Source organism: Eptatretus burgeri, chromosome 16 (assembly GCF_056783735.1).
Source record: "Eptatretus burgeri isolate ZD-2024b chromosome 16, Ebu_testis_v1, whole genome shotgun sequence".
Classification (NCBI taxonomy): domain Eukaryota; kingdom Metazoa; phylum Chordata; class Myxini; order Myxiniformes; family Myxinidae; genus Eptatretus; species Eptatretus burgeri.
The window spans coordinates 5272539-5299637 of NC_140976.1; the positions used below are offsets into that span (position 1 = coordinate 5272539).

Sequence of the window (27099 nt, forward strand, 5' to 3'; positions counted from 1 at the left end):
AATTTTTTTAAAGGAGGATAGAGTATCGGTAAAAAGTGAGAAGTGGGCGATCGGAGAACAAGCTTTGGACCCAATGAGTCGTGTTGAAGTTCCTTGGAAGGAAACATATATCCATCCACATGATTGAAATCTCGCGAGAGTAGCATCAACGGGGGAACAAGCGCGCAAGTCTCGCCATCATGGCTGAATATCTCGCCTCCATCTTTGGCACAGAGAAGGACAAGTAATTGGCCTGCATAGGGTTGTGTGTTGATAAGGGAGATTATTTTAACACTACATTCATTTGTATCGCCACGTTGTCTCACTGGGCTCGTTAAGCGATCTCCTTTGCACTCCGATGGGAAAAGGCAAACGGCTCGACTAACGCCTCGGGCCTGCATCCCTCTGCGTTTGACGTGTTTTTGTCAGAAGTGTATCCATTGTCGTTTTAAATATCGCGCTTTTTTTTTTTCCCATGTGCGTGTTTTCGCGTGTAGTACTGGAACCGCTCGACTCGAGACTTCTATCATATAGGAGTCTCATTTGGAAATCGAAATCTCGATTATATATACTGTATGGTCAACTTGCTTTAACGTTCATGACTATCGGTTTGCGTCGTAATCGCTGCTTTGTTTGGATTGACGTCCAGTTTCACCCGTCCCGTGCAGGTTTCAGCAATATATATAAACACTGTATGTACATAAACCATGATCTTGTCTCCCCCCCCCCCCCCCGTTAACAGCTCCCCAAGCCCATCGCTTTCCCTCCTGAGAGTTTCTGTATCCATGGTCCACCCCGTGCGTGCTTCCTCATTCCTCCCCAACCCATTGCTTGTCTAAATCTCCCAACTTGCCTTTCAACTTTGCTGTTGGTGCCCTCCCTCCCTTCCCTCACCTCTCTCCACCTCCCTCCCTCCCTTCCCTCCCTTCCCTCACCTCACCTCCCTTCCCTCACCTCCCCTCCTCCCTCCCTTCCCCCACCTCCCTTCCCTCTCTTCCCTTCTCCCCTCCCTTCCCCCTCCTCCCTTCCCCCTTCCCCCTTCCTCCCTCCCTCTCTTCATTTTCTTCTCTCTGTCCTGTTAGTCCTAATCCGTACAGTGTTCTCACCCTTCCACGAAGCTTGACCTACATAGTAGTTTTGATCCATACATTCAGTCTCAGATGATCGTACAGTATCCTTAGTGCATGCATTGGATGTTACACACACACACACACACACACACACACACACACACACACACACACACACACACACACACACACACACACACACACACACACACACACACACACTGCTATATTTAATTTTGTACATGGACCTGTTGTTCGTGTTTGGATTTGTTCTGGTGCTGCTCGTGTTTTGTAATGAATCCGTTCTAACTTTGCTCATTCTCTGATCCTTAGAGTGAATTGTTCTTTTTACTTCAAGATCGGAGCTTGTCGCCACGGGGATCGTTGTTCTCGTCTCCACAATAAGCCAACCTTTAGCCAGGTACGAGCAATGTTACCTGTCGGGCGTAATTCCTATCGCGTGTCCTCCTGTGAAATGTTGGGAGTTTGGAATGTGTTTGAGTGTCGAAGAAAGATTTTAACATTTTCAAGGTGCTGCCTTGTGAGAACCTTGCTTATTGTATTGACCCCTTCATCCTTGGTTCATTATGTTGATTGAGTTGCTATACCTTAACCTACCTCTGTTTTACATCTGATTGTTGTTTTGGATTTGACCCCCTGTTTATTCCCCAGGGGGTGGGGACTGGTGGTCACAGGGGTTGAAATGTGGGGAAAAAAATTTAACCCAAAATTTGATATTTGGTCATTGGCTGAGGACAGAGGGAGGTGGATGAGCATCATGGTCAAGGCAGGGCAGAAACTTGGTGCTGTCCATCCTCACTCATTATACAGAGAAAAGAAGAGGAAGAAGAAGAAGAAGTATTCCTGTTGGAACTTTTTGCCATCTTTCAACTTTGTTTCGGGGGGGTGGGGGGGGAAGCGTGGGGATTTACGATGGAACGCCATCGACTTCTCGTGGTTTTCATTTTCTCGTAGCCACCTCACTCATCGTGCTGTTCGGAAGAGGAACGTGATTGGTACACTTTAACTCTCCATTGCAGTTAACTTGTGAGAAAGGTAAAAACATTGGCAAGGTGCAGGGTTTGAGGTTTCATCATTCACCGAGTATGATACGTTTGTGGAAGTGTTCATGGGTTTAAACAAAGTTGGTGCAAAACTAGATTAAAAGTGGTGGAGTAAGGCCTGAGTCTCCCTGAGCTAAAGGCCATATCGGCATTCTGGGTTGGCAAGCAGCCGCTGTTACTCTCATCGGCCTCTATTCAGTTCACTGTGGGACGAATGCCTCCCTCAACTCACATTGAAGGTGTTGACATACTCAACATGGTTGCTGAGTGCAAGTTGGTGAGAGTCAGGGCAGAGTTGTTGATTTGCCTACTCTTTGTGAAAGGGACAGTCATATGTGTAACGTGCTGGCAGATGGGTCCACCATCTTAACGTCCACCCGAGGGACGGCACACATGAATGCATTGGCCTGCCTGCATGTCAAATGCCAGGGTGTCAGTTTATAGCAGGGTCAGAATTCCAACTTAGGCTAGACAGCTCAGTAGAATGTGCTCCTACTGTCTTGTCAGCCCCGAACAACAATCAGTGGTACCGAGAGTTAACAGAACACCTTACCCTGCACAGTCCTGAGAAAAAGGACAAGGGAAGGGTCTTTCCAACTCTTGCTTTGTGTTAACGAACACAGTCTGTAATTCCTATGAGCCACAATTTTGTCTGAATCTCAATGCTGAGAGCATGAGCGGAAAATTTGATTCGTCGTGATGGTGTAATATTTGTCCAAGTACTGCTAAACGGGAGGTTTGTGGAAGTGAAAAGAAAGGGATTTATGTTCTTATGTTCAGGTGTATCATTCAATTAAAATAAAATAAGAGTTTTAAAGATTGTAGAAAAAAAAAATTTCTGGAGGTTCACTGCTGTTTATGCAGTGTCTTTCACACCCAATCTCGTATGTACATTAGTTATTCGTGCCTGTTGTTTGTGTCCTTTATGACGTCCTTAAAAACAGTAAGTCTTCTGTTTGGAATGATTTTCAATTTTGTTTCACTACTTGACAGCCACAGAGTGACAGCCACAATATATATATATATATATATATATATATATATATATATATATATATATATATATATATATATATATATATATATATATATATATATATTGCTCCTCTCTGCGCTGCGCAATCAGGACGGTATTTCACAGATGATTGTGGTCATATTGGCGAACAATATCCCAGTTTTAATATGAAGCCTTTGATTTTGTATTTTGTAGACTGCATCTGGCTCTGGCAGGAAGCTTTGAAATGTGGTTTGCCCAGGAGTTTGAATGACTGAAATTCCTCAAGTGGATTGTTAAGAAAGTAGATAAGGTTTAGCAGACGGCCCTTTTCGGAGAGAGATATTGAGAGTGAGGTTTGTCAGGATTGAAAGACATGGAGTGGAGCTGGCCTTGAATGCCATAGGCAGATAGTTTGGAGAGCAAGACAGGATTATTATTATCACCTTATTAGCGAGGTACGCATGCTATGCACGGGAGGGGGCTGGATAGCCGTTGGACAGCCAGTTCATGAAGGACTTGAGAAAAAAAAACTTGCTGCAGCTGACCCCAAGATCAGCTTGAGTAAGTTTTTAATTATTTTGAGTAATAGCTCTATGATGCCACAATGGCGAATCCATGAATGTCATGGGTTGAAAGCATCACATCATTTCCTGATTCTCCTTTACTCTCAACCTCTCCACAATGTTCATTCCAAAGCAGCATCAATCCAATCACAAATTAACACTATACCATTAATTTAACAAAAGGGAATATTACAAACACTCGTGAGGTAAATAAAGAGAAACACTGTTCTGATGTTATATCTGGGTCGGGAGCAGTTTCATTCTGATCGAAATTCAAAATCATTGTATTGAGGAATTTATGAAACCTCCCACCCTCCTTCAGACACTGGCTGGGACCCTAAAACGTTCCAAAGAAGGTTTGGTGGGGCTAGCCCCAAAACTGAGGGAGTAGTTTAGGGACAGACAATGATACTCCTGCTTTAATATATAGATCATTATTATTATTATTATTGTTAAATGTTTGTTCTGCAGATTATTACTGTTATGTTATTGCCCCTTATTAAATTAATCCTACAGATACTTGCTTCATGAGGAGTTATTGAGGTATCACATGTTGTTTAAAATAAGGCATGTGTACAGTGTCGAAACTGTGTTCTTTGCAGTTTGAATGGCAATGTTTGCTTTCTTTCAGACGATTGTTTTGCACAACTTGTACCAGAACCCACAGAACTGTGTACAGACTACCAATGGGCTCACATGTAAGTGTATTCTCCCACCTGCACGTTCACCGTGGTAGTTCTCTGATTGAATGTATGTCTGTGAAGGACTGACATATTGATGAGTATGTTGCAAGACGTGGCATAAGGAATTAAATGCATTTTGTGTGGCTGGGGGGGGGGTTCGGGAGGGGAGGCTGAAATGGGGTGAACAGCATTAGAGTAGATTGTGAAGGGAGACCCTCGGTCTCTGTATGTTGTGAATCTACTCGGTCTAGTACGAACAAAGTTGTACAAGAAGCAATTGTAGGTGATGAACATTTGTGCACACTGCATTTACGACACATGTTTTGAACTTGAGCAACACGAACCATGCATTGTTTGATTTTGTGAATTTTGACACCTTTGTGTCCCTGTTTGTCGTGTCACAGCTATGATCAGCGATGTGGAAATCCAGCAGCACTATGATGACTTCTTTGAGGTGAGCTCATCGCTAATTGTAGTTTGACAGATCCACCACCTGCCCCCAAGTTTTCCTTACTGTTGTTATTTTGGAAGTGGAGCCTCCCACCCTCACTACCAATTCCTTTCATCTGCCACTTGTAAACCAGGGGTGTGTTCAGCTACCGAGTTTCTTGGAGAGCACTCACCAAGTTGCTTAAACACTCCATTAAAAACCATTGATGCGCAACGGACTTGGCAAGTGCAACAAGCTAGCTGCTTGGTAACTGGACAACCCCTGGTTTGGATGCGTTGTTCGAGGATATGAAGTGTGTCCAGACAAGCATTGCACGCACAGACCCGTGTCCAAATATTTGTGTCATGTCAGGGTTCAGATCCTGTACTATATATAAAATAAGGTAATCCTCTGTACATCTGATAATTATAGAATTGAAAATGGCTGGCCCAATCTCCACCAAAGGTTGTATATGTGCTTGGAGTACCCAGGGTGAGGTCATGGGCCCCACTATTTCCTGAGGGGTTTGGGGGTAGGGGGTGAGACTAATTTTCATTTGTACATGTGGAATCTTGCCAGTGTTTTTAATTTGTGATCCCTGCCTGAGGAAGGGGTTATTGACAGCATATTTTGCTCCCGGTGGGATTGGGTTTTACTCGTTCCATCGAATAACGTAGTAGACTGCGGGGTCAGCATCCTGACAGTTTTGCTGCCACAATAAACGTTTTCTCGGTCCACTCAAACTTGTGTGAACCTGAGTAGATGATACATGGGGCTTCTGGGACACCCATTCAAATGAATGGGGAAAAAGGGAAAAACTTTGACTCAAGCCCCAAAAGCTCAAAATAGGAGACTGATTTTCTCCCCACCTATCCCCTTCCCTCCCATACAAGCAAATGTAAAATTTAGTGATTTTCTCCCTCCCATACAAGCAAATGTAAAATTGAGACGATGAAAGATTGAGACTTACTGATGATGGCACTTCTTCCCTCCAACATGATCACAGTCCTTTTTTATTTTCATTCCACTCAGAGCGAACCAACAAGTGCTGGGTTCGGTGGCGAGGACGACCGCTAGATGGAGCAGTTGGGCCGTCTCCCACCGACACCAGAATTGAAGGTCGTAACCTTCGGATAACTCCGAAGGTCACGGGTCCCTTCGTGGACCGTGGACGCCAATATTTTGACGGCATGGGGTAGGGTTAATTGTCTAATTCCAATTTACCTAAGTACCCACGCCGTCTAACTACCGGGGAAGCCACACCCTCGGCCGACTTTGTCCGAACCGATTCGCTGTTACCGACTCTGATCCGGCGTAACCGAGCGGGGATTACCAAAACCTGCCGGACCAAATGACCAATTTACGGCACAAATGGCCTCCCTATTTCTCATGCCCGAACCACACTGGTTCAATGAAAGAAAGCACAGACAACGAACTGGAACATGCAACAGTTATTTATTACAATGTAAGAGGGAGGGAAACACAGAGCAGACTTAATCTTGAATAAAGATGCAGGCAAATGTACAGTGGAATCACTTAATTCTACTTACAGACTGGCCACACACACACACGCAGACACACACACACACACACACACACACACACACACACACACACACACACACACACACACACACACACACACACACACACACGCAGACACACACACACACTGGACCTTGTGGGTCTTTATTCGGCCCTTCAGCTCGGGACGGAAGGCGAGCTGAGGGCCAGTCTGGCCGGGTACCTGGCCACCTCATGCGGTTTCACCGACTCCAACCCACCACGGTGGTACTCGAGCCCACGATCCTGTCTGCCACGAACGACGATACAAGCACCACGGAACACCTCCGCCACGACCACCACCACCACAAGGAACCTGAAAAAGACCGCAGATGACCAAAAGACACCAGACCAAGACCACAGACGACAGCTCGCCACCTTTCTTATCCCTGCCCCCGGGCGGGTAGAGAGATCTGCTCTGAGGTAACTCGCCTCCGGATTGGTCGGGCGGCGTCGGGCGATCGGTGTCCTCCCCTCATTGGACGAGGCGAACATTCCATCTGGCTGTGGCTGGGTCGGCCCTGAGGCAAGGGGGCTCTGCCCACGTCCGTATCCTTGAACACGTGGTGTGAATTGATGTAAAAAAACTAACTAGAAAGAAACTCGCAGCGCACATACACTTAATCACCCATTAAACATAGGGACGGGACCCTAACTTTAAGCACATACTTATTGAAATAACTGAACTGCGGGGACTCTGGCTGTTATGTGCAAATGGCTGCCAGATTCGTAACACTACAAGCAAGCTGCTTGGTAACTGGACAAACCCTGGTTTGGATGCGTTGTTCGAGGATACGCAGTGTCCAGACAACCATTGGATGCACAGACCCATGTCCAAATATTTGTGTCATGTCAGGGTTCAGTTCCGATACTATATATAAAATAAGGTAATCCTCTGTGCATCTGATAATTAGAGAATTGAAAATGGTTGGCCCAATCTCCACCAAAGGTTGTATATGTGCCTGGGGTACCTCAGGTGAGGTCATGGGCTATAGTTTCATTTTTATTATTCTAACTATTTTAACTTTTAACTATAGTTATATTTAATTTAACTATTTTAACTACAGTTTCATTGATTGAAGATGGTCCAGGGTCTTGAAAGCGAAACAATCTTATTTTTATATGTCGTTTTAATGCCCCAATCAGTGTTTTCAATGGAGAATTTAGTGGCACCTTCCCTTTCTTCATTGTTCTTGTGCTTGCGTGATTGAAGGTGTTAATGATATTCTTTTTAAAAATTATAATAATCGCATCAATCACAATGTTTTTTTTTTTGTTTCTTGGTCAAGTGGAGATATTTGTCTGAAAAGATTGAATGTGTGTTTGTTAGTTTGAAGGTGTTTTTTTATGACATTTATATTCATGATTACAAACATCACAGTTCGTTGTATTCATCATATTTATATAACAAAACTGCTTAAAATGAAATTTTCTTGATGAAAATTCCGTTTAATTAAGCTATGCTTAAAACTATTTTATCCTCCAACTTTTTTCACTTAATAAATACAATGTATCAAGACACAAAAGACAAGTTTCAATCAATCTCTTCATTTGTAAACGATACTGAGAAAGATGTCAAGGATGTAAAATTGAATAAAGATAAATATAACAACTATTGGATAAAAACAATTATGGTGAATAATACGAGTTCTTCAATTTCCTTCAGTGGAAGGGCTTTTCTTATATCTGGAAGAACATCAATTAAAGAAGCTCGAACAAAAGTTTCTCCTCTCCTTCGAGCAATATATTCAAAACTAGAAAAAGCAATGAAACAAGGAAAAGTATCAAAAAAGAAAAACCTTATGTATGAAGCTTTAGAAAGAAAAGATAAGACCATCCGTAATATGCAAGGTGAAATTTGTATTTTTTTCAACAACCCTGAAGATGTAAATCCTGATGAAATAAAGGATGTTAATATATCAGGTGAAATGACATTTCGTTCAATAGTAGTTAAGGACCATCTTAAAATTACCTTTAATATTAAAGATGTAGTCGTTGAATTGGTTAATGAAAAAAAGTATTTTGATATAGATGGTAATGTTTTTTTTTTTCTACGAATTAAATACGAGTCATTATTCAACTCAAGATTTTGAAGATTATGAGAGTGATAGTATCTGTTGGAACAGAAGACAGTTATGATACCAAGAGTTTGTGTTGAAACAATAGTTGTGAAAGTAGTTTTATAGATGATTGTGAAAGCACCAATGAAAGTGCCGAAGATGATACCGAAGATGAATTTTATTTGAAGTAAAGTTTTACTTTATAAATATGAATAGTTTACTAGATTTTTAGCCTCTTGAATTTCCTGATTCTGCACATGACAAATTTGAGAATTGTCCTGTGTGTGAAAGACGGGGATTAAACAGTCAAAATCCTATAAACAATGTATTGTTACGGAAATGGCCCTTATTGGACTACTAAATATAGGATTAGCTCAGATCCCCCATTAAATGCATGTATAGATAGGTTGTTTGGTAAAAAGGACGTTACATGTGTGTCGGGAGGTGCAAGAGACTTTTTTATGTTCGTACAGTGGTGGTGAAACGAGAGATCCCTCTTATGCCTACCCCATCCCGGGATAGGCCTCTCCCAGTCAGCTGAGGGGGTGTGGCCTGGAGAGGGGGTGTGGCAGAAGGGTGGAAGTGACGCGAAGGGGAGGGGCTTTTGGTCGGTAGTCGCCGAGAGATACGTGTTCGTGGAACAAAGAGAGAGGAAAAGAGGAAAACGAGAGGAAAAGGATTTCAGTTTGGACGAGTGTCGGGTTCTCAAGGTGTGCTCGAAGTCGCTTCGAAGCGAGCGAACGAAGGAGGCACGGTGTTGGATCTGCCGGGAGAGACGCTTAACTGACCTGCACGTCGAGGATTCTGCCGTGAGAGGGACTGCAGCCGGCTTTGAGGTTCGGCCTGCGTCTGGCCGTGGAGCCTCCGTCCTTACTAACCTCACGGCTGGACATATTGTCGATCTGCCTGGGATATGTTAATCAAATCGATCTTCATAAACTATCATCTTGTATTCAAAATCAAAAGCCTTGTATGATTCACATTGATACAATTTAGAGAAAAGGAGCAGTAAGAATTGATGTTTTGCTCACAAGAGAACAGGTGAAAATCTTGAACGATACTGGCTCACTTAAAATTAAAATGTCAAAACCAATGTTGAAGAAATATTCAATAAGAGAGACGAGTGGAGGATTTCTCCAATTTCTAATTCTTTTATTTGCTGGTTTAAGTGCGGCTGGAGCATTGACTGGTCGTATTTCAGCAGCGGTGAAAACTGCCAATGAAAGGAAGGCTCAACTCCGGGCTCAAAAAGAATTGGAAAGACATAACAAAGAGTTGGAGAAACAAATTAGTGGAAGTGGTGTAATTGTAGATTTTGCTGAAAAACTTGAAAGTCTGCTTGATAAAGCAAGATTGTGAGTTGGAGATATGCTTTCTTCTATCGCACAGCAGGTGTAAAATTAACTTCAGGTGTAAAATTAACTTAATTAATTAAAATTAACTTAAAATTAACGCACAAGCAGGTGTAATATCTTTCTAATAAATAAATGAGCATTTATGAGTGGTTTAAAGGATTTGGAAAGAATACAACATCAAATTTTGAACTTGTCAAATATTGTAAGGAATTAAAAATTCATAATGTGGTTATTTGTATGAGAGATGAATTAACAAACGTGTCTAAACATACAAAGAATATTATTATGAACTTTGAAGATAATAATGGGAACGGTTCTCATTGGGTTTGTATTTTTAATAGTCAAGACAAATATTATTTTGATAGTTTTGGTCTTCCACCACCTGTTGAAGTAATAAAATTCTTACAGAATGGTGTTTATCAAACATTTCAAATCCAAGAATTAAATTCCAAGTGTTGTTGTCAATTATGTCTCTATGTGTTATTTCAACTCAACAAAAATAAAAAAATTATGACATTATTTTTAATCTAATATAAATGACATGTTGGTAAAGATCGTTCTATCTTTGGTGTATCCCAAGAACTGCATATTGATTTATCAAATTATTACACAAAGGCACAGGCTGAACGACAGAAATATAGTATGGCAAAAAATATTAATATGAAAAATGCTTATAAATTAAATTATCCAAGCCCGACTGACTCCAATGACTTGGTGAGATTAAAGGCCCAGTCACACCTTGACGTTTTAGCCAGCAATGGCAATGTATTAAAATGTATGTAAAACGCTGGCTTACGTTGAACTTTTGATTTTTTTTTTTAAAGATTCGGACGTATTCATAACGACTTGGTCTTATGCACAACGTATTAGTAACGGACTTTGAACGTTTCGTTGTGTTATAGATAACTTATACCAACGAATGCTGAACCTGTTGTCGGCCTTCACAACCTATGCCCAACGATAGTCTAACTTCGGCATAGCGCGCTGCACGCATCGCCGACGATGACGTGGCGTACGTTTTGAAAAGGCTGCCGCACAACGATTCAAATCATAACCGCCAGAGAAATGGAAGTGTCAACATCGCAGTCGCACCTTGGCGATCTTGCCAGCGTATGCCGACCTCTGAAAAATGCGTCTAAAACACTGGCGCACGTCGAATACGGTATTGGTAAGTTTGGTATGCGTGAATAAAACGCTAAAATATGCTATCATACGTCGTAAGTGGAGTACGTCTTGTAATTTTATGACGTACTTGCCGTATGACACGCGCTCCGCATGCGATGGGAATAAGTTGTACGCACGATATGCGATCGTTGACACGCGTTACTTGAAAGGTACTCATAAGTCGAAACACGTCAAGGTAATGGTTAGCGCCAGTGTTCCAGACTCCCAGTTTTTTTTTTTTTTTTTTTCCGGTATGACGGTGTTCAGTGTACAGTGTGGTTATGATTTAAATCGTTGAGCGGCAGCCTATTAATTATATTATATTATAACCGCACTAGAAATCGAAGTGTCAAAATCACCATCATACCGAAGGAAGGAAGAAAAAAAATAAAATAAAATAAATAAAACCAGGGAGTCTGGAACACTGAGTTAACCATTACCTTGATGTGTTTCGACTTATGAGCACCTTACAAGTCACGTGTGTCGTGTTTCACCCATCGCGTAACGTGAGTACAACACATTACTCATAGGTTAGAAATAAGTTTCGGGCACGCTAAACATTACCTCGACGTGTTTCGACTTATGAGTAACTCACAAGTAATGTGTGTCAACGATCGCGTGATGTGTCTACAACTTACGGCCAGCGTTATGCGGAACGTGTGAGTCATACGCTGGCATAAGTCTTACAATTTCAAGCATGGAAAAGTTGAGGACAACCGAAAAGTACAACGTTTAAAGCCAGCGTACAATGACGTATGGCAGTGTTTTTCAGCGTGCTCTCAATGTTATCAAAACTTACCCATAACGTATTCAACGTGTACCAGCGTTTTAGACAAATTTTCCAAAAATTGGCATAAGCTGGCTAAAACGTCAAGGTGTGACTGGGCCTTAAGTGATTTATCACAATATATATCCTTAAATAAAACGGCACGTTTTGTTAAAGGAGTAGAATTTACAACCACAACACCTGGTTCAACAAACCATACACCTTTTCTTATTAAATTCAATTATCTGATAAGTATTGAATTTTATAAAGAAGGAAGAATAGTTAATATGAGAATAGAGAAATGGAGGTATAATATGTGATTTAGGATATAATTGGTCTTTTTCATTCAACCTAGAAGACCTACACGATTTTTATCAGTCTCGTAAAGAAGAATATTATCATCTTGGTAAGAATCAGGAGATATGTGGAAGCACAATTAGCAAACAACAAATACATGATTTTGGGAATAGGAAATTATATGATGGTGAAGCAATAGTTTATATGACGAAGAAGGAAGGAAATTGGATAATTATACAAAGTCGAGGAATACAAACTGATTTAACTATTGTGGGAAGATGGGAGGTATTATGTGTCATCATATTAATCTGTCATATGTATACCCCGGTTAAAATAGGTGTACCATATCCCTGTGTCGTAAGAGGCGACCAGGGTTGCGTCAGGAAGGGCATGCGGCGTAAAACATGTGCCAAATCACTATGCGGATCATATGGATGATCCGCTGTGGCGACCCCTAACGGGAGCAGCCGAAAGAAAAAGAAGAAGATATTTCTGATACATAAACGACAGCAAAAAGGCTTCAAGAAAATTATAATTTTTGCATTCAAGGATACCTACAAGAAAAGGGTGTTCGATTTTACATTCCTTATGAATTGGAACATACACACGGACATTTTTCAATTAAGAACTGGCCTTATATTGATGTTAAAAAAACCCACAAATAGAGATTTGATTAAAATATTAAATAAAAATGAACTTCAGAAGGTGATGAAATATAAAACTCTTTCAGAAATCATCAACAAATCTTATTGGTTTCCTATTATGAGAAAAAGAATTGTGGATTCAAGAGTATCGCAGAATCCAGATGAATATATTGTTATGGTTGTGGAAATTCACAGAACACCATTCAGGCTTCTCAGAGATCAGTTATGTCGATAAGTGTGTGTTCAGATTAGATTTCCCCACCAATGTCGAAAGGGAATTATTCGTGTAACCGGGCTGTGATCTTTGAGTCAGCCATTATTCTTTTGCTATCTTTATTTTGGAACAACCACATCTGAACAACCACAACCGCATCTCAACAACCACGCCATCCCCACCACAGCACCAACCACGACAACATCATCTCCGAAACAACCACCGACATCTCCACGAACAACGGCAAATCGACGAACAAAGGACAACAACTCCGCCCCGATATTCCTCAGAACGGGTAAACAGGATTGACGGTCGGGGCGGGTCCCTCAGAACGGGTAAACAGAAGTGACGGTTGGAAAACAACACCTGAGCCCAGCCGAGCTCTGCTGGAATTCCTCCCCCACCCTCCCCACCCCCGCGCCGGGAAGGGAGGGGCAAGGCTCCGTGGCTATAAAACGGGCGCGTGAAAACGCCGGGAGGAAAGTTGTGGAGAGGAGACGCCGACCAGAGTGAAGTTGAGGAAAGGGTCACCAGGAGTTGAGTCTGAAATCGGAGTAAGGTGTGAGAGGGTCGGTCGGTCTCTATCTCTCTCTATCTCTCTCTATCTCTCTCTATCTATCTCTCTCTATCTCTCTCTATCTCTATCTCTCTATCTATCTCTCTATCTCTATCTCTCTATCTCTCTATCTATCTCTCTATCTCTCTCTCTATCTCTCTCTCTCTATCTCTCTATCTCTCTCTCTATCTCTCTCTCTATCTCTCTCTCTATCTCTCTATCTATCTCTCTATCTATCTCTCTATCTATCTCTCTATCTATCTCTCTATCTATCTCTCTATCTCTCTATCTATCTCTCTATCTCTCTATCTATCTCTCTATCTCTCTATCTCTCTCTGATCGACGGAGGCGCCAGTGGAATCGAGAGAAGTCAGGAGCTGGTGGAGTCCCGCTGAGTGCGGGCAGAGCCACCGAGGGTCGCCGCACCAGGGCCCAGCAAGCCACCACGAGGGTGACAGGTAACCAGCACGGTTTCGTGGAACTCTTGTGGTCTTCACAGTTGCACGAACATAAAGGCCTACGGGTCCAGTCTGCCCTTTTCTTTCCTGGGGTTTTCTTTGCATGAATGTTGTGGCCCCATGTCCTTAAGTAGAATTGTAATAAGTGTACATAATAAACAGACAAACGGCTGTAGGGTCTTTGTTTGCTCGTGTTTTGTCCCTTACCTGCATTGCTTTACTGACTGCATGATTGCATACGTGTTTGCATGCATACGTGTTACAAATAAATGTTATTGTGTGAATGTTGACCTGTTCGTTGCGTTCTTTCTCTCAATTGAGCTGCCGTATTGCGTTCAGGATATTTGCTGGCTTTTAAATAGCCGATAAAGTAATCGGATCCGGCGGGGCTTGGTGATATACACCGCTCGGCAAATCGCAAATGGAGCGAGCTGCTTAAGCGACTAGTTTCCAAGCAGGTCCCGTCGAGGTGTAAATCCCCGGCATTTCTGTCTGCGCGCATACTTAGGTAAATCGACAATCGGCGATCGGACCCTGTCGCACGCGGACAGAATAGTTGGCTGATTTACGGTGTGATTAAAAACACACCCGTAGCTGGATTTCGGCGTTGATCCGAAAGCTGCGACTAAGGTTTGCCACTTCCGGTGGGCGCGCGGCTGCGATTAGTTAAAAGCGGTCGCTCGCACGCCGGCGTGGCGGGAAAACCACAACAATATGTATGATATTCTATGGGGTGAAAGTGGTTCAAGGATAGTAAGGGATGAGGAAGGAGTTGAAGAAACTGAGACAAGAGAGAAGGAGAGGGAGAAGAGAGAGAAGGAGGAGGAGGAGAGGGAGGAAATAGAGGGAATAAATAAATATAAAAATATGGAAGCCAGTGAGATTATAAAAAGATCAAAGGTATTACAGAAAATAAATAAATCTCAACGCACCGAGGAGGAAAACAACGAATTGGCAAGTCCATTAGAAATATATGCGTCAAGACTATTAACATCGGTTTCAGGGAGAAGATTAAAACGAGAAAGTGAAGATGAAGAAGCCAAATAAGGAAAACATTATATTATTGATGATGTTGGTGTAATTGACTTTAATTAAAGTTTTACATTTTTTTTTTCTAAAATAAATGGAAGAGAGAGTGAAGACATTTCTCAGGAGTCTTTCTGTTTTAAAAATCAAGATTCAAATGTGCATGTTGGAAACAAAAAAGGTTTTCGCACTCTGTAGGAATTTTTCACATAAATAAATGAGTTATTGTCTCAAATGTAAAAATATCTCGTATGTTAAAAGTAAAAATAAGAGGGTTATACAAAAAGGTTCATGTTCGGTGTGTGGCTCAAAAAAGAGTGAATTTATCACCAAACACAAACAAGGGGGAGATAAACAAAAGTTTTTTTTATCGGGAAGTAAATTTACAACAACTGGAATACCAGGGGAATTACATCTACCAGGGTATTCTTTCTGTGGTCCAGGAACAAACTTGAATAAAAGATTAGATGAGGCTGACAATCCTAAACCGTGGAGCAAACCTATCAATAGGATTGATGAAGTGTGCATGAGGCAGAATATTGATTGTGGAAATAGCACATCGTTGGAAGAAAAACATGAAGCCGATAGAGAAATGTATAATTTGTCTCTGATACAAAATCCAACCTTGAGAGAAAAAGTTGATAGGTTCATTGTGAAGAAGATGATCAGCGCTAAATTAAAACTTGGGCTTGGAAATTCAAAAAACTTGTAGGCTCCAATGATGTCATTAAGATTGAAGAGCAATTAGCTGAAAATTACATTAACCAATAATCACAAAGTTTCATATAAGGAATGTTTATCATATCTGGTCTGCTGATTTAATTGAACTAAATTATGATAAGGGGTACAAGTATGCTTTATCAGTTATTGATTTGAGGAGAAGATATGCGTGGGTTGTCCATTTGAAAAACAAAACAGGTAATACTCTTGTTAGCTTTCCAACAGATATTCAATAAAAGCAAGAGAAAACCTAAAAAATTGTGGACTGATGAGGGCACAGAGTTCTACAACAAAACATTTATGAATTTTCTTTAAAATAACATGACATTACATTATACAGCACCATTAATGAAGGAAAAGCAGTTATTGAGCGTTTTAATCGCACTTTAAAAGAGAGACTATATAAATAATTCACTCAACTCTGTTCTCAACAATGGTTATCTTTAAGTCAGGACATTGTCGATAAGTACAATGATACGATTCATACCTCAATGAAAATTAAACAATCAGATACATTTACAAAATTATAATATGAATAAGAGATTAATGCCAGAAAGCCTTAGTTTAAAGTTGGTGATATAGTCAGAATATACAGGTGGAAATCTCATTTTGAAAAAGGTTATACCAAGCGATGGACAAATTAACTTTTTAAAATTGTTGATGTCATCGTTATAGTTCCTTGGACTTACAAATTATGTGATTTAAAGGGGGAAGAGATTTTAGGTTCATTTTATTCACAGGGATTACAAAAGACAAAGATAAATTGGAAAAAAAATTTTTGACTCCGCCCACACAACCCCCACCCATGCAAACCCCACTCACAAAAGCCACATCCACACAAGCTCCACGCACACAAGCCCCACCCACACAAGCCCCACCCACCTGTGCGCACCCACCTTTGACCCACCACCCCCCTCATCCCACCCCACCCTTCCCCACACTTACAAGGGGAGGGGAGAGGGATGAGGGGGGTGGTGGGTCATTGGGGGAGCGTACCTACCCCCCAACCCTAACCCTCCCCCAACCCCACCCCTCCCCCACCCTCCCCTTTACATCTCCTTTATTCTTTTCTTATCTATCTATAATACCAGCAGTGTGTGTGTGTGTGTGTGTGTGTGTGTGTGTGTGTGTGTGTGTGTGTGTGTGTGTGTGTGTGTGTGTGTGTGTGTGTGTGTGTGTGTGTGTGTGTGTGACCGCTGTTTCTCGACAACCACTGGTCCGATCTAATTGAAACTTGCCAGGTATATTGCCTGGGACCTGAGGATGTGCCTTTTCAAGGTTTGATATTAATCGGACAAGTGCTTCCCAAGTTATGGCCATTTATTTACCAAACCAAAGACAGGACACGTTGTTGAGTGGGCGTGGCCGATGGGGAAGGGAAGCTCAGTCGCGTTCCCCATTACGGTTTACAACGTACGGGCTTCCGGAGAGTGATGACTTTGTGTATTCTAATAATTTCTCGATTTCTTATGCACATTTATAGATAAACACAATGCCCCAAGTTATGATCGTTTTCATATTAGACGGTGCATAAATTTGGGTAACATCAGAGTGAGCTGGTGTGCTCCGAACCAGGAAGTAATTTTTTTCTCTCTCTCTTCTCTTTTTGTTTTTCCTTGCGACGACATTGCGAAAAGGTAAAATACGTTGGCGCTAATTGAATAATTGGCCATTAAAACCTAAATTGCGAATAATCATAACTGTGATATGCGAACTTCCGGGCCACGCACGTACGGGCATGTGAAAGCGAAGAAACGGCCTGTGTGGTTGTTGTTTCTTGCTCGCGGTTGGAATATTTATTTATTTATTTATTTATTTTCGGGCACGTACTAGTAATTCAAAATCAGATAATTATAAGGAAAGCATTTATAATTAAACAAAAGTAATAACATTGAACAAAATCTTGTTTTGCAGCAGTCTGATGGTTTGTTTTGGTTTTGAAACTTGATCAACATATTCTGTTCACAGAATGTTAAAAAGAACAATTAGGGTACATAAAGATGATTCTATGATGATATTAATAAAATAATAAATATAACATTTACCTCCAGAAGATAGTGTCGTGTCAGATTCCTCCAGAAGATTAAGTTGTGTGTGTGGTTCATCCAGACAGGTGTTTAAACTGAAAAATAAAATAAAAATAATGAGTCAAAGACAGACAGACATGCACACGCACATGCACACGCACGCACATGCACACGCACACACATGCACACGCACACACACGCACACGCACACACACGCACATGCACACGCACACACACGCACATGCACACACACGCACACGCACACACACGCACATGCACACAAACACACATACACACACATGCATACACATACATACACACGCACACAAACAAATACACACACACACACATAAATACATATATATATATATATATATATATATATATATATATATATATATATACACACACACACACACACACACACACACACACACACACACACACACACACACACACACAGACACACACACACACAGACAGAGGGATAATTTCTCACCTTTGACTCGACTCATTCAAGGTGAGAGAACTTATTTCCAGCCAACAAAAATGTCATTCAATTTTCTTCTGATCGATCGAATGTCTTCAAGGAAGACATTCATTTTTAGCCACTCATCGTGTCGTTCAAATAACTCGTTTTCCAGATCAGTTATCAACGATGTTATTATTGGTTGTATAGTGATTTAATTCTGTATAAAACAACAAATAATGAATTGGGTTGAGGATCTCACCTGTCATCTTGTGAAAACAATTGATCTGCAAGGTTGTAGTAATAATCTGAACGTTCCATATTCGAAATAAAACGCACTCGGCACACAAGTTGGTTCAAATAGCCTCCTGTTGATGACGTAATGGGAGATTACACAACAATGGTTTTTTCAGGGTGTGTCCCACATAGGAAATGAACAGAATTTTTTTGGCTTGGTTTGGGCGAGGCAGCTTGGCTGACTCCAGACTGACTCATTTTAACACGAAAATGAAACTGCTTGCTTTGAATTATTTTGAGAAAAACTTCCATAAAATAACACATAATGTTGAATTTGGAAAGACCATGAAAATTAAGAGAAGTTTATCATTTCATTTCCGCTCAACAAAGACACTTATACCAAGAACCAAGTTCCAAGTAATTCTTTGTGAATATACTCGATGGAAATGAATGTTATGAGAAAATTAAGTTATTCCCGAAAGTAGAACATGGGCAAATATTTGTTGGTTCGCTCTTTGAGTGGAATGAAAATATAAAAGGACTATGATTATGTTGGGGGGAAGAAGTGCTTTAATCAGTAAGTCTCAATCTTTCATAGTCTCAATTTTACATTTGCTTGTATGGGAGGGAAGGGGATAGGTGACGAGAAAATCGGTCTCCTATTTTGAGCTTTTGGGACTTGAGTCAGAAAGTTTTTCCCTTTTCCCCATTCATTTGAAAGGGTGTCCCAGAAGCCCCATTTATCATCTACTAACCTGCAATTATTTATTTATTCATTCATTGTTATGCAACATCCTTTCCACTTGTGCGTAAGAAGTGGCCTGAAGTTCTGAGGGCAGTGTATTATCACGCAACCACACTTCCTGTACCTTTTCATACCATCCCCTTCAAACCTCCCCCACCCCCCCCAGTTCGTTCCACATCCGAAACCATACCACCACCACCACCACGTCACTAATGGTAACTACCCAATTAGCTCAGCTCCCTCTCTCTCAGTACAATGATCCAAATTAATTACCCCAGTAACTCGTTACCTGTCGGCTCGAATATACAAAGGATCCTTTAGCGTGTGCAAATCACCGTGGGTTTAATAGTTTTCTTTATTTTCTTAAATTTTTTTCCTTCAAAACTCCCCGATAAAACCCGATCATTGGCGATACGATCATCGTCGTGTGAGATAAAACGGCTGCTGCCTGCTCGTGGCGTGGAATGTTAAATAAACCCGTTATACTGGTACACCAAAAAAATAAAATAATGGGAAGCTATGTAGCTGTGCTACAACAAACAACAACAAACAAATCGAAGAAAGGTGTTTACAATATTTAATACTGTACATGGACAACATGGTTTATAAAGCTCTGTTGGACTCGGCTGCACCTGGAACACTGGAACGTATGATGTCACCACGTACCAGGAAGTAAATGCAGTCGATTATAATTTTTAACCCTCAGCATCCGAGCACCATACAAGCAGTCGTGTTTTTCTTGGCCCTCGTGGTAGTTTTTAAAGCGATTGCTAATTGGTTATTTAATATGAATCAGGTGTGCTTTAGAATGCCTGTGCCGAGATGGTGATCTGTGATGCCTGTATGATAGCGATACGGGTATAATCATGCCTGTACGACGATAGCGATGGATCCTGATTATCAATACTGATCTTGCTTTGAAACAAAATCATTTTTAATCCAAGTTGAAGTTGGAACTAAAATAGCCATTGTTATCATGGAGAGAAAAACAAAAAAGCCCCGTGTGGGAATACTTTGAAAAATTATCGTGTCGATGATGTGTATGTTGTATATGAATATTTAATGGAGCATTGTGTATTTTTGGAACCTACGTAAAAATAAATTGTTATAAAAATTTGTTTTTTTAATACCGATATTGTTGCGAATTTGGAAGCTTACTGCACACAACAGCCAGGTCCTATAGATCAGCTATATCGGTAAGTATGTGTTTCTAGTTAGGGTCCCATCCTATTTTAATGGGTGATTAATTGTATGTGCGCTGTGAGTTATTTTGATAGTTAGGATTTAAATTACCAACGACGACACCTGCCCTCGCTTCTTTCCACCATCATCCACCTGCACCATTGCATGCATGCGTGTCAGCACGTACGTGGGCGGAGTCCAGTGTGCTAGGCGGCGTTATTCTGGGCGTTGGTGTGCTGACTTCGTCCCAAATATGGGCACAAGCGTTGCGCTCTGGCTTCGCCCCAAATATGGGCACAAGCATTACGCTCTGACTTCGCCCCAAATATGGGCACAAGCGTTTCGTTCTGGCTTGGCTCCAAATATGGGCATAGAGCGTTCTCTCTGCCCAATGAGGGAGTGCAAGCGTGGTATAAGAGAAGCGCGCGTGGGCCAAACGAGAGAGTTGTTGAGAGTTGTCTTCTGGTCTTCGAAAAGGAGTTGTCTTCTGGTGGTCTTCTGAATCCAGTTGTCGCCTTCCTGGGGTCCCGCCAACAGAGCGTCTTATCTTGTGGCCTGTGTGCCTGCGAGCCTGTCCCGCGAGGATCGCCTGCCTGGGCTTTGAGTGGCATTGTGTGGTGGGTTCGAGTCCTGCCACACCGGATCGTCAGACCGCACAAGGCGGAAAGGTCCAAGAATAGGCTCTGACCTCCAGCTCGCCTTTCCTCAAGCTAGAGGTCTCCAATAAAGACCTGACGGGTGTGTGTGTGTGTGTGTGTGTGTGTGTGTGTGTGTGTGTGTGTGTGTGTGTGTGTGTGTGTGTGTGTGTGTGTGTGTGTGTGTGTGTGTGTGTGTGTGTGTGTGTGTGTGTGTGTGTGTGTGTGTGTGTGTGTGTGTGTGTGGCGCCAGTCTATTAAATAAAACTGCATAAGTGCTTGTACATAAATTGCTATTCTTTCATTATTCGGTTAACTCTGCCTTCTTGCTTGCTCCCCTGCCCCATTATAAATAAATATCCCTTTTGTTAAATGTTCCAGCTCGTTTCTGTGTTTCTTTCATTGGCTTGGCACGGTGTGTATTGAGGCATAGCGAGGCCGTTCGGCCCGGTAAATTGTTCATTTGGTCCGACGGGCCTTGGTAATCTCCGCTCGGGTTACACACGGTTCGGGCTCGGTAACGGCTCATTCCGCTCGAGGTCCGTCGAGGGTGTGAATTCCCCGGTAGCTTTGTCCGCATGGGTAATTAGATATATTGAAGTTAAGCAATTGACCCTACCCCATGCGGTCGAATTATTGGCGATTCATGGTCCAGTAAGGGACCCGTGCCTTTCGGACTTATCCAAAAGGCACGACCTCAATTCCGGTGTGTTCGGTGGAACCGACTCCACTGCTCCCTCTAGCGGTCGTGCTCGCCACCGATACCCGGCCCTGTAACAATATGACCCCACCAGTATATCGATACCGACGGAGCATATGTTGTAGCCCACTTGTTGAGAGAAAGGGGTGGGGGTGGTTTAGATGCCTTTTGAGTCCACTCGACTTCTTTCGGGCTTTCCATCCATGTTGAACTGCCTCATTCTTCCATTGTTTGTTGAGCTGTTGTGCCTTGTTGATGCTTATTTTCCCATGGGTGGGTCGTGGCACTGTGGCTGCGGTGTTTTACTGTCGTTGCTTGGTATATTTGTGCGGTGCATGACCTCGTGTGTTTGTGCAGGAGGTTTTCACCGAGCTCAATGAGAAATACGGTGAAATTGAGGAGATGAACGTTTGTGACAACCTTGGCGATCACCTCGTGGGAAACGTCTATGTGAAGGCAAGATGCGGTCTTCATTGGGGGTCGGGGGGGGTGCGTCGACATGACCTAACACTCGGTGTCCATGGATCGGTTGTGAAGGTTTATCCGTCTTTCTCCACAGTTCCACTCAGAAGAGGTGGCGGAGAAGGCGGTGAATGATCTGAACAATCGCTGGTTTAACGGGCAGCCCATCCAGGCTGAGTTATCACCAGTTACAGATTTTCGTGAAGCCTGCTGCAGACAGTACGAGATGGGGTGAGATGAAAACATTCATTGATTTGTGGACATCTGCAGGTAGTGGAAAGAAAAATGGAAACACTTGGATAAAAGAGGGATGCCAAGCACTGGCTTCCACACAAGTGTGGCCCTTGTGTTTATTAAGCAAATAACATCCCAGCATGCTTAGGGTCATGTATAAAAACTCTGCACAGGTGTGGTTGTCTCTAATAATGGCTAGCATAGCGGCAAGAGGAACCCCCCCCCCTCACTAATGGCCCCATCCACAGAGCACGTGTGGTCACCCAATGGTTTTATGAGCATGACGATGTTATCCACGTCATGGTCTTCTCAGTCACTAAATCTGAACCCAATCGAGCATTTCTGGGGTGTTCTGGAACAACACCTGAGACAGCGTTTTCCACCTCCTTCGAACAGTTGTGAGTTGATTGACTTTCTCATGGAAGAACAGTGCGGCAGAATTCCAGACGCTGGTGGACTCGATGCCACGGCACATACACTCCAAACTGGCCGCACGTGGTTACCCAACGCCCTATTGAGTTACTTTACATTGATGTTTCCATTTAGTTAATTAGTTATTTGTTTTGTCCATGGCCTGTACAAATTATGTATGCATTCTTTGACACCCTCTCCCTCATTCTGTTATACATTTGCTTCTCTTTTCCTTTCCACTTTATTAATTTTCTTACTCTCTCATTTTCCCTCTTTATTTATGTACACCCTCAACATCAATCAGCAAAATGTTAGGAAATCCATAACAGAGAATGCAAGAGTACAATCTGCTTGAATGTTTTTGTTACAAAAGACAAAGACTTGGAATGTTGAATGTTTCAGTGATCGAGTGGCTTTTTTTAGGGACCAACATGGATTGTCAGTGCTTAGGTCTTAAATTGAAATTCCCTCACTGTGGATGGAGTGACATAGGCCTTCAATAGACCACGTTGCTCTCCATCACAGCCAAGTTTGTACATCTATGTACACACCTGTACTTGTACTAAATGTGTGCATGCACACAACTCACACAATCTTGCTCTCTCCATCACCTCCAGCCCAACAACACAGTGCAAATGAGGTTGGTTCCCTGGGTCTCGTGGTCCATTGAGCATAGGGTCCCACTCCTGATTAAGGCAACTCACATCTGCCGACCATATTGCGAAGATGGCCTCGAAAGCCATGTATGGACTGGCATCCATCATTGGTCATTGAAAAATTAAAACTACATGGTCTGTAAGGCCTTTGGCCATAGCTCCTTAGAGTACTGCTCTCCTCCCCTCTGGGTTTGCACCCAGCATCACATGTTTCTCTTGGATTCTATGGAATCTAAAGCTCTCTGTTCTTGAAATCTCCCACGCCAGAGCCAATTTACAATGTCTGTCACTCTCTCACTCCAAGCAGCTCTCTGTTTTCTACTGTCTATTTTCCAACATCACTCCCTCTGCTCTCTGTCTTTCCCTCTCCAGGATGTATGAGTTCTTCCAGTATCTTCTTTCCTGGTTAACCCCCCCCCCCCAACCAAACAAATCTAGGCTGTCCGCACACCTCTTGTTCCTCTCTCTTTTTTTTTTTTCTGTTTGTGAAACTGCCTTCTGGAGGCCGTACGATCCCAATCCTCCCTCGAGGGCTTCAAGAAGGGTGGTGCACAACCATTTCGTCATCCCCCAACCCTCTGTTTCTACTGCCATTACGTCTCTCTAACACAACTCTTGGAGGTTGCTGTTTTTCCTTCTCTCTTTTTTCCAGTTCATTCACCCCCTTGCTTGTTCTTTCCAGTTGTGACCCCATTTTCAGTGTGTTGCCAATTTGCCCTCTCACCTCTCTTCCATGAACCAAGAGTATTACAGAAGGAATATATTCTGTTGGTGTCCCCCCCCCCCAATTCCATTCTGCTCGAGCTCTTCCATGAGTCTCGATCATGTATACAAAAATAAAGTTTTTAACTTTGCTCCATTTACCTGATATCCTGTGCTGTGTAGGGAATGCACACGTGGTGGATTTTGCAACTTCATGCACTTGAAACCAATCTCTCGTGAGTTGCGCCGGGACCTGTACGGCCGCAGCAAGAAGAAGAGGTAAGCATTTTCTTTGCCTTCCTCATGAGCTTATGTGTTTATTTTTGGAGAAAAGGGGGGTGGTGGGGGTGGGGGGGGACTTTCTCCCAGCTCCATGTTCCTTTGTCAAATGACTTTTTTGGGCACATTTAATTGCTGGACAAAGTTTCATTTTATGGCATCTAAGTCTCCCCTCTTCTCATATCTTACCTCCAGGCACCACTCTCGCTCACGCTCTCACGATCGCACCCGGGGACGTCGCTCTCGCTCCCGTGAGCACCGGGGTGGCGGAAGGGAGCGAGGTCGAGATAGAGGAGGCCCAAGGTACTCCAGGGAGCGAGAGAGGACGGGGCGCTTCTGAGGGAAAGAAAAAGAAGAGGACTACCTCTGTCCCTCATAAAGTCTCTCCACTTCTCTATCTGATCTGTGTTCCTATCTTTACATCAGACACTCAGCTACCTGCCTCTGCTCATCCCTACTTAACCTTCTTTTTCCTTTATTTTCAACTCCATTGAATTATCTCACATGGAGGTTCGGCTTGACAGACCGAATTCAAATCGATATAATCTAGTCCCAGAACTACATTAGATGTACTTTGCTCTCTCCATGTTTCTTTACATCCTGAAATTGGTTACCCCGCCTCTTGTTTGGACACGCCCCCTACTTGGCCCCACCCCAAGTTTGTCGCCACCCAAGCCTTGGTCCTTTTCACCTTGAATGTCATGCTCTTTGTTTTGTATATGCTTCCTATTTTCTGACCCTTTTTTTGTGTAAAAAGTCACTTTTTTTCCCCTATTCCTCCCTGCCCCCCCCCCCGCCACCCCTTCACTAAGTTTTTTTTGTTTTTTTTTGTTTTTTTTTGTTTTTTTTTTATTCCTGTTTGTTTTTTCCACCAAGAATTACGAATTTCATTTCTTTCCCTCTGCATCTCGATTCCAGTTTGTGGCCTGTGCCATTGTCGGCCTTCATTTCTCTTTCGCTGAAGACTGCAATTTGGTTGCTGGAGAGGGAATGGTGGTGCAGCGTGAGGGTGGAATACTCGGAGATGCATTATGTAGATTTGTTGTTTCTGTGCTTTTTCTAACTGCTGAAGTAAATGTTTCCACCTCCATTAGTTTTCCTTCTCGTGTTGTTGAGGGTTTTGGGTTTTGTTTTCCAATCCCAAATTTTTATTTTTAAAATACAACTGCGAATGAAAGACATGTTTTGGGTGTGTTCTTAAGGTAGGTTGTTGGTGCTATTTTGACCGTAAGTTTTGGCTGTCAACGTTATTACAGTACCATTGAAATCCGTTACAACGGTGTTTCGTTAGAAAGGAAGGCAGTGACCGAGTTCTGCCTCTCAATGGCTTCTTTTTTTTTGTATCCCATGTCGAGACTCGTGTGAGGGCAAACACACACACAATATATTATAACATGGCAGGGGACAAGAGAAGTGGGAGAGAGAAGCACAAAATAGTGGGGAACAGACAATAGGAGATCTGTGGAAGGGAGAGGGATGGTGTGGGGTACACTAGTTAAACAAGATGGACACTACAGGAACTTTCAGAAAGGCAAGCAGGGAATTTGAAGGTTGGTGGGTTTGGGGTGCATTAATGGGGGTAGAAAAGATCATGGTTTTGGATGGGGGAAGATATGAGATGGTGGTGAACAGTGGTTTTGAAGACTTGGAGGGAGGAGTGTGATTGAAGAGTTGGAGTTTGTTCCAAAGGTGGGGAAAAGGAGGATTGAAAGAGTGAAGTTGAGCAGTGATTCTTGATTTTGGCAGTTTCAACAGAAGGGTGTTTTTGGCAGACTTTGCCCTGTGGAATTATAGGGTGGGCTGGAGAGAAGACAGGAAGACCACTGACAGCCTCATCGTGGGAGATACCAATGATCCTCAAAGCCTGGGTTTCCACAGAGTGAAGCCCTGCTCGGTGTGAAGCAGGAGCACCACCCCAAAGGGGAGAACAATACTCCATCAGGCTGCAGATAAAAGCTTTATATGTATTTAGAAGCTCAGGTGTGTCAAAGAAGGATTTTGCATGACGTACGATGCCGTCAGCAACTGGCTGTGGAGGCCAGCTTGGAGATGTAGCTTTCCCGGGAAAGATCGTGGCAGATAGGCTTAAAAGCTTGACTGAAAGGACTTTTTCAAGGGGATTGTGGGGGCGGGGGGGTTCTAGACGGTCATTTTGGAGAGACATGGTGATGGTGTGAGATTTGTCCAGATTGAAGGACAGGTTCCAAGTGTTTGAGCAGCTTGTGATTTTATTCAGGTCTGCAGAGAGTGAAGAGGCTGCTGCCTGCTGATCAGATCTGCTGTTCATTTCCAAAAGGTACTTTGATGATCTTTAATATGGACGTGAGTGTGAGCAGATGTCAGCACAAGGTTACGTTCCCCTCCAAATGCTGGCGTACTTTCTGAAACGGTGCCTCGTCAAAGGATCTCCATCATACGGTTGATTTATTTCGGACACCTATTGTTTGTAAATTTGATTTTTTTTGGGGGGGTGGCCGAAAAAAACACTACTACGCACGTATGGTCCACCAAAAGTTCGAACTTCGTTACATGTTGGTATCTAGTTTGGTATGACGGACACAATGAAGACACATTTCCAAAAACTTTGAACCATACATGTTGGAAAATATATTTGGACCTCCATCACTTATTAATTGAAGAAATGATCCAAGCACACCTTCTGCAAATTGGTCATTGAAGTACGTCGATCAAAGTCCTTTTGAGCTTCTGCAATTGAACGACGCCTGTATCCATCATGAACGGTAATTCAGA

At 42.5% G+C, this 27099-nt stretch overlaps 1 protein-coding gene and 1 long non-coding RNA gene across 3 annotated transcripts in view; one reads left to right on the top strand and one right to left on the bottom strand.

Moving 5' to 3' along the window:
• Positions 1–69: 69 nt before the first annotated feature.
• LOC147010370 (splicing factor U2AF 26 kDa subunit-like) lies at positions 70–25438 on the top strand. The gene is made up of 8 exons (XM_085859896.1): positions 70–223; positions 1383–1470; positions 4305–4371; positions 4761–4810; positions 21962–22060; positions 22164–22297; positions 24253–24348; positions 24544–25438. The coding sequence occupies exons 1-8, from the start codon at positions 180–182 to the stop codon at positions 24686–24688; spliced, it is 723 nt and encodes a 240-aa protein (XP_085716022.1). The 5' UTR covers positions 70–179; the 3' UTR covers positions 24689–25438.
• LOC147010371 (uncharacterized) overlaps positions 6175–27099 on the bottom strand; it is a 30756-nt gene continuing 9831 nt past the window's right edge. For both annotated transcript variants that reach the window (XR_015052463.1, XR_015052464.1), the window contains exons 3-4: positions 17655–17731; positions 6175–6903 (exon numbers count right to left, since the gene is read on the bottom strand). This is a non-coding gene — a long non-coding RNA (uncharacterized LOC147010371). The remainder of the gene's footprint in view (positions 6904–17654; positions 17732–27099) is intronic.